At 51.3% G+C, this 11,389-nt stretch overlaps 1 protein-coding gene across 1 annotated transcript in view; it reads left to right on the forward strand.

Moving 5' to 3' along the window:
* Positions 1 to 8,817, forward strand: part of FGF16 (fibroblast growth factor 16) — a gene marked incomplete at its 5' end in the record, with an annotated part of 9,409 nt that extends 592 nt beyond the window's left edge. Inside the window, 2 exons of the mRNA XM_008943447.1 lie at positions 5,882 to 5,985; positions 8,572 to 8,817. Coding sequence (XP_008941695.1) covers positions 5,882 to 5,985; positions 8,572 to 8,817 — 350 coding nt within the window. The remainder of the gene's footprint in view (positions 1 to 5,881; positions 5,986 to 8,571) is intronic.
* Positions 8,818 to 11,389: the final 2,572 nt, after the last annotated feature.

Genomic DNA, 11,389 nt, shown 5'->3' on the forward strand with positions numbered 1-11,389 from the left:
AAGGATCCGTTGGCTGGTTGGGTGGAAGGAGCTCAGTTTGGGGGAGCTGCGGGAAAGGGAAGGGGAAGCTGAAGGGGGACATAGCTCAGGGCACCTCCGAGAGAAGGGGGAAGATGAAACAATAGGCAGAGCGCCGTGGATTTACCTCGCTGCCCAGGATACGGCTGGAAGACTGCAGCGCCTGTATCAGTGTCACACGCGAGCACGGATCTCTAAAGAGACTATATGTAATCTTGAAAAAATGCATCCCAAGCCACAGGCAAAGACGTACAGTAAGTTTGAGCACAGCTAAGAAAAATTCCCGCTACTTCAGCATCTAGTGCAGGTGTCTGTGCAAGCTATCAACAAGTCCCATGCCAGTGATCTCAGCTATGTTGTCAACAGGTTGCAAGAAGTGCTCGCAAGACTTTTTATAGTTTTCAAGTGATTTAACTCCTCGGTTGAAGGAATTTTTTTTTCATTTTTTCCCTTTACCCGTTCACAACGGCTCCTTCTGATACTTGAGGAACGCTGCTGCTGCTATTGTTGGGAGCACAAGGCAAGGGTTTGGAACAATTGCAGCAGCTTATCTCTGTACTGAGCTTTCCATAAACACCAGGTGTGTGCATAGCATGGCTCTGCCTAAATCAGCAAGAAAGTCATAACCCGCGGGTCAGAGGCAGGTCCTAATAGGCTCGTGGGGCAATTGTTCTTTAATTACCTCCCGAAAGATGCACATCTTCCAGCCTTTCAAGCTGCAGAAGGTGGTGGGTTTCCACGTTAAAGGAAACTGAACGCAAACGCATTGCATCTGTTTGGTTTTAGCTCGATCTGCCACGTAGTGTTTCTATCAGTTCTTTTTAGAACTTATCTTTAGACAAACAGCCAGTTTCTAAGCGGCAGCGTTTATCTCCTTGCCTTTTTTTTTATAAAGATTGAGTAAAATCAGTGTGTTTCCAAGCAAACTTTGGAAAAATGCATTAAACAGGCTGAAAGTTCTCATGGATTTTGCACGCTTAAGTCGCACAGTGCGTTCAATAAATCGAAACCCTGGCACTCCCTAAGTGTTTTAGCAGTCAGCATCCAGCTACGTAAACTAGACCAGACTTCAGATATAAAATATTACAGTTTTCTGCTTCAGGGTTTTCCCAGAGGCAGTGTAAAATAAATAGTTATTTGTTGTAATTGCAAGACAAAGCCCCAAAGGATTAGGCTGGAATCCTTGTGTTCAGATAAAGTTGGACTGAACCTTGCTTCAGCAGAGACTCGAAGCAATAACGTATTGGCACACAGTGTTCACCATCTGCATCCAGTAGCCATGAATATTTAAATTCCAGTGTTACTGGTATGGTTTGTATTAGGATGTCATGTATCAGTGCATTCCTAAATTTCGCATGCAGCAGTCGGGGAGCAGTAACTTACTGCAGAAATAGGGAGCTACAAAAGTGTGGTGAGGGATGGAGAGCTAGGAGAGGGTGTGAAGATAGCAGGTTAAATCCAGGGGCATCTGGGGGAATACTTAGAAATGCAGTGTGGGGTTTTGGTGGAGCAAAGCCCTGTAGCTGGAAGGTGCTCCCTGATAAGGTGAGCAGGTAATGAACGTGCTCCCTGGCTGGCTGCAGCACTGCAGCAGAGGCACGTAGCCAGCTGCTGATGGGATGGAGGGTAGGACTGGGCTTTGCATCCCCATCCCTTCGTTCTGGAAAGGATTTCAGGAGAAGACAGCCAATATCTGCACCCTCCCATGTGCTGCCAGATGTGCAAGACATCCACATCTTCCAGAGTGGGAAAGAGCGAGCCCAAGCCCTGGTGATGCAGGAAGGTCCTAACAGAGAGGGTTAAAGGGAGGGATTCCTTTGTACCACAGCATTCAGGGGAGGCAGCAGCAGCATCTGCCCACGCTGCCTGAGCCATCACTGTGACTATCCCTCTTTATCTGTTGAGGACTGGAGTCTCCCTAAATCACACCTGCCTTCTGGAACACAACATTTTATACTTGTAAAAATACAGATTCATGCAAGAATGATGGGGTGCAGCTTGTTCTTCCTAGAGGAGGCTTAATGCACACTTTGTTGAAGCCCTCCAGGATCGTTGGAAGAAAGCTCATTCTTAATCTAGAGAAGTGCCCAAATTCACTCTGAATTGGCAGCTCTGCCTGAGTCATCCCAGAAAGAATAAAATGTTTTCCAAAATGTATCTGTTCTCACTGCATCTGCTAAGAACCTTCCTGTACAAAAAAAATAACAGACAGTCACAATCTGGAGGGGGTTTGGACTGGCATTAGTGCCCCTGTGAGAATCCTGCTCAGAATGAAAGGAGGTAAATTTGGCAGGAAGATCCCTGCCAGGAGGAATGGCTCCTTCCCTGCCTCGTGTCTGGCTGACAGCAGCATTAAACAGGACACACCAACTTTGCTGCCCTTAACAAGAGGAGACAAAGGCCTTGAGTCTGTACTGAGGACTAATAAAGGCAGCAAATGAAGCTCTTCTGGGGTACAAACCTGCTGATGGATCTGCCACACAGCCGCCTAGAGAAGCTGGTGAAACCTCCAGAGAAAGTTTTGCTGTAGATTTTGCCATTCAGGCCATAGTGCACCTGTTGCTGAACAGTTGTTGAGGTTTTTAGCTGAAGCTTTAGGTTTGTAGCCATTAATACAACATCTGATGTTTCTGTACCGCTGCTCCTGAATATAGTCCTGTGAGAAGGGACAGGTGCAAGGAGCTGAATTGTTCTTTGAGGGATGGTTTATAGTATGGCAAAGCTCAGGAGATTATTCAGTGCCCTGGTGGTAAACGAATCCAGTTGGAGTCTTAAAGCTCACCAAATACTATCTAGAAAGGCTCAAGGAGCAAACAGAATGAATAATCAAGGCAAGAAAAAAGAGGCACGGCCTGAAGGGAAGAAAAACAATAAAGGAAAAGGGGGAAAAAAGGAGAAAAGTCATGTTCTACCACAAAAACACACCACTACAACTGGGAGGAAAATTCTTGAGCTGGCCCAGTGGCCGCTCCCTGTGCTGCTGGAGATCAGATGTACGGAGCTGCAATTTTGTCTAGCAGTTGGAGTGAGTTAAGGACAGGATGGATCTCCGCCCACATTTTTTTCAGCCCTCACTCTGCCTCCTGACTTTTGTGGGTTTGAGTTACGTTCTGAACGCTGTTTCCACATCGTCGTCTTCCACGGACGCCTCCAAGTGCCACCCAGAGATCAGAGAAGGGGGAACTGCAAAGGACTCGTCAGGAGAGAGCATCCCAGGGACACCTCGAAGAAATTTCCTTTGCCAAACCAGCAAGAATTTGCCCCCTCTGCCCCAGATGAGGGTATCCCACCCACCCGCTCGGGCGCTGCTGCTGCTCCTGGGTTGCTCCTCACCTGGTCTTTGGATGGCCAAGTTCATGTTCTGTGTACAGGGCATGCCCAGGGCTGTACTCAAGAACAGCTCTCGGATTCCCTGCCTCAGACATCCCTCAGCAGTGTTTTCCTGCTTCCCAGGGGTGGCAGAAGACAAAAAAACCCACGCTGGTGCTGAGGTCTGTGTATTTACAGGAAGGTTGATCTACTGCTCACCAGTTACCAGATATTTTTCACTTTAATGGCTGTTTGTCTTCAGCCTGAGAAAGACAGCTCCCCATTTCTGGATGTCCCTGTGCTCCTTAACCCATGTTACTTTTTTACACCCTCTCTACTTGTTGTCAGTCTTCCTTCACTCCCTCCTCTTCAACCAGTGGCTGTCCCAGCTTCTGGCCTGCAGATGGGCAAATGGAAGCAGTTCACGAGTCAGAAGCAGGGGGTAGCAGAGGCAGAAGATCACCCTTCATCCCTCTTCCCTTCCTGTTCACCCTGACTTTCAGATAGGAAGCCACAGTAGCTCCTGGGGAGTGAGCAGAGCAGGCACAGGGTCCTGGTCTGCCTGCCTGGCTTGGGGGGCTGCCTTCCCTGCCTGCTCCTGCTGTTTCTGTAGGCAATATCACAGAATCATAGAATGTTTTGGGTTGGAATGGACCTTGAGAGGTCATTTAGTCCAGCCCTCCTGCGGTGTCCCCACACCAGGATGTGCAGCTGGGCATGTTTCAGCCTGGAGAGTGGCTGCACTGGTCCATAAAGGATGTTTTCTGTCATTTGTCTCGTGGAACTGCAGCTCCCAAGTGCATATTCCGTGGCCTGCTGGCTGCAGGGAGGGCTGGATCCCACACGTGAGCCCCAGAGCAGGCGGGGCAGCAGTGGACAAAACCTCTGATGGTAGGAAGGCCAGTTCCTGCACCCCGCTTGGCTGGCAGCACCTGCCCGAGGAGCCTGCCCTGAGCAGGGGGAGATGAGTGCTCAGTGCCCGCCGGGTCTGTGCTGTGTTTGGGCAGTGGCACAGGTACCACCCGGGTGCCCACCCAGCCTGGCTGGGCAGCAGACACGTGCCCCAGGCCCAGGGTGCCCCAGGGCTGAGGCTGCTGCTGGCTCTGGGTGGCCACGGGCCCCACGGTGACTTCTCGAGGCACACTTAGGGAGGCAGCTCTGGGGAAACCTGATCACAGCAGCAATGGCTCAGGACAGTTTGGGAGCTATATTAAGAGACCTGGAGCCACGCTAAAGGTTAGAGCAGCTTTGTCCTCCTGTCTGGAGATATCCTGTCTGGTCATGAGGTGGAATGATGAGAGCTGTCTTCCTTCCCCTGCTGCCACCTCCCAGCTAAAGCATTCAGCACTGGGCATGGGCAGAGGCTGCCCATAACCCCTGCTAAGGGGCTGTGTGGCACCCAGAGTCTGACACAGTCCCACTTGTCTCTTCAGGAGGTGTTCCTGTGAAGTTTGAACATCTCCACCACTTGTGACATTGGCTTGGTTCGGTTAAAAATCCACCTACTTAGGGGCTGTTTGTTTTTAAGTGCTGGGTGCTGAGCCCCTGGCCCAGGCTGCCCAGAGAGGTGGTCACTGCCCCATCCCTGGAACCATCCCAGGGGAGGTTGGCCGGGGCTCTGAGCACCCTGCTCTAGCTGCAGATGTCCCTGCTCCCTGCAGGGAGGTTGGACTAGGTGACCTTTGAAGGTCCTTTCCTCCCCAAACCATTCTAGGAGTCTATGAAGTGAAGCTGCCTCTTGCTGTTTGAAGTATCTGACAAAATACATAGGCTGAAGCCCATGGGTAACACGGTTGCTCTCGTGGGGCTGGGACAGATGCTGCTGGGCTGGGAAGGGGCTGGCACGAGCTGGGGCAGGCAGCAGGACATATGGGCAGAGGGTTTCTGGTAGTCAAGGGGGCAAGGTTGATGTGGGGAAGACCAGCAGCTCCCCAGCTCCAGAGGCTGCAGGGGAAGGTGCATTTTTACCTGCATGTGTTTAAAGTTGGATTTTACCCCTGAGGCTACATTCTGGGGTGGCAGGTAACACCACTGGAGTGCCAGGATGAAGATGGCCCTGACAGACTCTAGTCTTCTCTAGAGTCTTCTCTTCTAGTGCTTTTTACTAACTTCTATTGAACTTGTCACTTTGAAACATGTGGAACTATCACCTCAAACCAGAAGGCCCCGTGGTTCCAAAAACCATTCTCCTTTTGGTGAAGAATAAAGCCCAGCATGGGAACAGCCTTCTGAAATTTCTGGTTGGCCAGGCACAAGTTTCTGCATCTGTCATGCCCCAAAACTAAAGTAACAAAACATAGCAAACTGTTCCTCGTTAGCAAAGGTAATTCCTCTTGGGGAAGTCAAATTCCCAGTGCTGGGGAAGCACCAGGAGAGGAGATGGGAAGATTGCACAGACGTGGGACTACTTATTTAAGAACTGTGTCATTTTAAATAAGGAAAATGGGGTCTACAGGAAGCTCTGCAGAGGCTGGGAAAAGCTGCTTCCCATTTGTCACTGGAGCCTGGTGCTGGGTTTATTCTCTGTGTGATGTGGAATTCTTTCCTGTTCTAGGGATTTTGGAGTTTATTAGCCTGGCAGTGGGGCTGGTGAGCATCCGTGGGGTGGACTCAGGACTCTACCTCGGCATGAACGAGAGAGGGGAGCTGTATGGGTCGGTAAGTTCAAGGTTCTGTGCTGGTTACAACACCCTGTAGGGCACACAACCACACAGGGGCCTCAGCAGGGTCTGTCACAGGTCTCAGAAGCCCTTGGGCTGCCACAAGCCTCCACCCTACCTGTGATGCCACTGATCAAAGTGATAGAAATGAAATGGGGTTGCAGAGGGAGGAGACACTCGTGCAGTGAGAGCCCAGGGTGGTGCCCAGCCCCTGGGGAGCTCGGGGGGCCTGCTGAGCTTCTGCCTTTCAGAAGTGCTGTGGCAGTGGCCAGCTAGAGGCAGAGGGGGAATTCAGCAGAAGACATGGGGCTGCTCGTGTGTTTTCATTGCCTGAGTAATCAATTTTAGGATCTGTGTGTCCAGGATCTGCACCTATCTGCAGAATTTCTATTTACACTGTAGCTCTTGGGTGGGAGCTGAAGTTGTGGTCTGAGTGTTATTTTATTATAAGGTTCTCTACAACTTCTTTGAGGAGTTAAGGGGGTTGCTCATAATTTTCTAGAAGTGCCCTTTTTCAGACTAAAATCTTCCGTGCTTGGCCACAAATCAAGTGTAAACTCTGTGTTAGTTATTCACTCCAGATAAACTCCTGAACACCAATAAACTTTCCCTGACATCACCTCTAGCAGACTCTGCCCCACCCTGTGCTGCTGTAGGACAGAGGCAGCAGAAGACACCCCATTTCCAGTCCAGGCTCAGTTAACTGAATATAAAATAGCTATTTCTAGTTAACTAGAAGAATCCCTTCTCTTTTGAGAAATTCATTCCATTCTAATCATCCACTTCTACATTTCTCTTTCTGTAGCTGCTGCACTTCATTGGTGCTTTTTCTTCAGATGCCCCATTGCCTTTAATTCAACTCATTCCCCATGTGTGATTTTTTTTTAAATGCCTCTTGCTAGACCCCAGCACGACCCTGTGTGAGGATACTGATTTTTAAAGATGGATCACAGTGTCTTTGAAATGAAATAAAATGAAGAGTTTTAAACCAAAGCAGAAGGCACATGCTTCCCCTAACCAAATCAGTGCAGAAACCTAAACTGGTGTACTCTGGGTATAGAGAAGCCTTCAGAAAACCTTTGCCTAGCAAATAGACACAGGAAACATGAGTTTCCATCCTCTTTTCTTCTCCTGTGCCCATCTGAGGCTGCCCCAGACCCTTTCACTGCTGAAGATGCAGTCACTGGGAGTTACAGGAGGTAACCAAAGCCCAGCAGGCAGCAGTAGCTGCCCCTTTGCCTCTTCATTCCTGTAATAACCTCTGCCCTGAACAGAAGGTAGATGTGGAGACAGCAGTTAAACTACAAGTGTGCAAGGTGGATAAAAAGGCAAATCACCAGGATTCCATAAAACAGAAAATAACCTTAAAGCAGGGCTGGAACTCCTCTGCAGGGAGCCCAGCAGGAGAGGGGCAGCCTGGAGAAGAGAAGGCTCCAGGGAGACCTTCTGGGGGCCTGCCAGGGGCCTGTCAGAAAGCTGGGGACTCTCTCCAGTAGTTCCTTGTCTTGCTTGAACTGGGGAGCCCAGAACTGGACCAGATGCTCCAGATGTGGCCTCACTAGGGCAGAGTAGATGGGAGGAGAACCTTCCTCAACCTGCTGGCCACACTCTGCTAAATGCACCCCAGGAGACCATTGGCCTTCTTGGCCATGAGAGCCCGTTGCTGGCTCATGGTGAACTTGCTGCCCACCAGGACTCCTGGGTCCTTCTCCAGAGAGCTGCTTCCACCTTACACAGAAGCTGTGGCTCCCAACAGCCCAGTGAAAAGCAGCAGCTGAACTGGGGCAAAGCAGCAGCACCAGTTCAGCCCACCAGCAGTTCCAGTGTGTTCTGAGTTGCCAGTGTCCTAGGGTAAGACACAACCCAGCCTGCATTTATTGATGGATCTGGGGGGAGGAGCCCCTGGCTCCTGGGGTCTCGGCTGGCACAGGCAGTGGCACAGGCTTTGGGAGGGCTCACAGCTCACCACGGGGTCTAGTTAGTCAGGAGCAAACACTCCAAGTGGTTCTGAGCACGGGTGAGCTCCTGTCTCCCAGGACAAACCATCAGCTGCAGGCAGCAACGTCTGCGGAGCCTCGGGGGGGCCCGAGACGGGACGTGTTCCCCCACAGCCCCCCAGGATGGGAGGGGGTGGTGGGTCCCTCTGTGTCACAGTGCTGGCAAAGCCACCCGTGTCCTCGTGGGGCAGGGGCTGAGGCCGGGCACGTCCCTGTGGCTGGCACAGGAGAGGGGAGGGAGAGGGGAGGACCACAGGCACTGACAGAATGGCTGCTGGGGCTGCTACAGGGGCAGCGTGGCCAGGGCTGGGCCCTCATTGAGTTTTTTTATGGGGCACCTTTGCAAAATACACCCCCACCTTCTCCTCCTTCTCTTGTCTCTCCACTCCAACTTCAGAAGTCCTGGCTTGTAGGGCTCATGCCCATTTCCAGCTTCCACCCAGGGCAAACATCCCCAGCAGTGCAGTCCCCATCCTCCCATGGGCCAGCAGGGAGCTGGGAAACAGGAGAACAAAGCGAAGGAAGGAGGGAAAGATGGATTTCATTTCACTTTTGACACAAAGGTCTTTTTCTGCCCCCTCCTGCAGAAGAAGCTGACCCGGGAGTGCGTCTTCCGCGAGCAGTTTGAGGAGAACTGGTACAACACCTACGCCTCCACCCTCTACAAGCACCCCGACTCTGAGAGGCACTACTACGTGGCTCTGAACAAGGACGGCTCCCCCCGCGAGGGGTACAGGACTAAGAGACACCAGAAGTTCACTCATTTCTTACCCAGGCCTGTGGACCCTGCTAAAATACCTGCCATGTACAGAGACCTCTTCCACTACAGGTGATGTCCCCCGCGGCGGCCCCGGCACTGTACGTACCTGGGCTCCCAGGCTTCCCCCAGAGCACTCTCTCAGTAGTCATTCCATCCTTCCTGTGAGCACAGATGAGGTAGGGAGGCACTGCCACTGAGCTCAGACACTGCTCTTCCTCCTTGCCTCAGGCGTGTGTCGAGCCTGGGTCGTTCCTGGGGCTGGGGGCAGGGGAAGGGAGGGAACCCTACATATAATCTTCCATTTTCATTCACCTCCTTCACCCGGCTGCCACACGAGAACCTTAGCGTGGCTTAAAGGAACAAGCAGGCGAGCAAACCTGATCACCAAGGGGTGGACAAAAAAAACCCCACAGCCCAAAAATGGGAAGAAAACAAAAGACCACGGGGAGTGCTGCAGGTGCTGCTGCTAAGCTTGGGGTGGTTGCCTGCAAAGGAGAAGCCCTTTGAATGGCACCCTGCTTAAGCAGCCCGGGAGTTTGCCACATGGATGATGCCACGTGGACTGATCCTCACCCGTGGGGTTTTTCCTGCTGTTGGGGTGGGAATGGGGCGAGGAGCATTATTCAGATGTAAGCATGGATACTGTGCATAAGGACAAAACTATTTATAAAATGTATATGATATTTATTTTATATATTTATTTATTTCAAAATAATTTTATTTTTAATGAGAGATGCTATGACCGGATTTTCATCAGGAAGAATAAGGTCCTACTGAAACAGGAAAAAAAAAAAATGAGTTTTAAGAGCTTATTGGCAATAAAATTGTCTTTATATTGTAGAGTTCTCGCTAGCCCTTTTTTTTGGCACTCTTTTAACAATCAACTCAGTATTTCCCCATCCAGACAAATGTTAAGACCACCTCTGAAAAGGCTTTGTATGGAAAAGGTAAATCACCTAAACCTGGTGAAGATAAATTACCTGAGCCCCAGACTTTTGTACAAGGATGACATCAAATTATACCTGGAATGGAGCTTGGAAGCGTGACCCTGCTGAGATGTCCAGCTGGGTATCTCCTGAGACCTCATTTCCAAGAACTGCCAAACCAGTCCTGCAAGGGCAGGCCCCTCGGAGCACGGCTGGTGTCCTGGGGCTCTCCCTCCCCCCCGGCACCCCAGCAGGGCTGGGAAGCACCAGGACAGCTCCTGGTGTGGGGCAGCACCAGCTGAGACGCTCCAGACCCTGTGGATTAATTGTCCTGTCCAAAAATCTAGTGGGGAGACATTTGGAGCATCTGCTGGGGGTTTGGATGGACCCATCACTCCTGCAACAAAACCACCGCATCTCACGTGACGCCTGCTGGGAACATCATGGAACAAAGCCCTGGAGAAAAAGGAGACAGCAACAAATGCAATTGAAGAAAGCAATTTTAAAGCAGTGACTGTGGATGAAGATGGTCCCTGCAGGCAGTGCGTGGACCCTCATGGGCTGTGGGGCATTTTCCTCTGCAGAAGCTGCCTGGTCACCAAGTCCCATCACCTTTGCTCTGCCCGTCTGTCACTGCTGTGGGCAGCCACTGTTCCAGCTCCCAGGAGTGACCCCAGTGTATTTTGTCATCCCCTGTGACCAGCAGAGAGGGGTTTCTAGCACAGGAGCATGCAGTTGCCACAGCTTTTTGCAGCAGAGGGAGGCTGGTATGAAACAGGCTCTCCAGAGCATGCAGAAATACATCCAAGTAGAGGTTTGGGTTGGGATTTTCCTGATCACAGCCGTGTGTTCCACAGCATTGTTTCTCAGCCTCCTCCTTGCACAGCAGCCGAGGTGAAACCTCAGCTCCTTCAGCTTCAGTCTGTGAATCCCCAGGAGGGTTTCACCGACCCAGGGATGATGCACACCACGAGCTGTGCCACTGATGGGGCAGCAGCCCTGGTCTCCTGTCTGTCTCTTGTCCCCTCTGCCACCTCCCGTGTCCCTGCCACGTCCTGTCCCATCCCAGCCTCTCCCACACCGGGCCCAGCAGCCAGCGGGCACAGGGGGAGATTACAGGAGCTTTACCTCACTTGGTCCAGACAAGAAGGAATTTAATCCCGTGTTTGAAATAAAAATTGTTTATTTACCTTCTTCCTCTGAGTCACTGCTGAAGCATCTCACCCTCAGCCACCCTGTCGGGAGCACGGCCGCTCATGGGAAGGGTCCCAACGTGTACTTTTGACCTTCCCCTGTACGAAGGGAAATCCCTCAGAGCTCGAGCTTTGCTCTGACCCCAGGATGATCCTGCCTCCCTCTAGCCAGGACTCTGCATGGCACTTGAAGAGAAACTCAGGGGTTAAGATCCTGCTCCTCTTCTTCAAAACCAAGGTCAAAGCCTCATCTCAGCGATGCCGAATGGAATTGTTCATCCAGTACATGAATCCAGAGCTGCCTCAGTGGAGGCTCCTGCTGCGAAGGGCTGTGCAGATGCCAGGGGTGTAAAACACCTTTCCAGGAGCTGGGCTCAAAAACCTGCTCCTTACAAACAACAAAATCCACAAGGAATTCACTGGAAACCCCTGGGTAAAGGTTGGTGGCACCTCCCACGTGGGACCTTCTTTCAAGGGGGACATTCAGAATTGCTGAATGCCACCCAGACGGTTGCTTCCAGCAGGA

This window comes from Merops nubicus, unplaced genomic scaffold (assembly GCF_000691845.1).
Source record: "Merops nubicus isolate BGI_N331 unplaced genomic scaffold, ASM69184v1 scaffold13447, whole genome shotgun sequence".
Classification (NCBI taxonomy): Eukaryota; Metazoa; Chordata; class Aves; order Coraciiformes; family Meropidae; genus Merops; species Merops nubicus.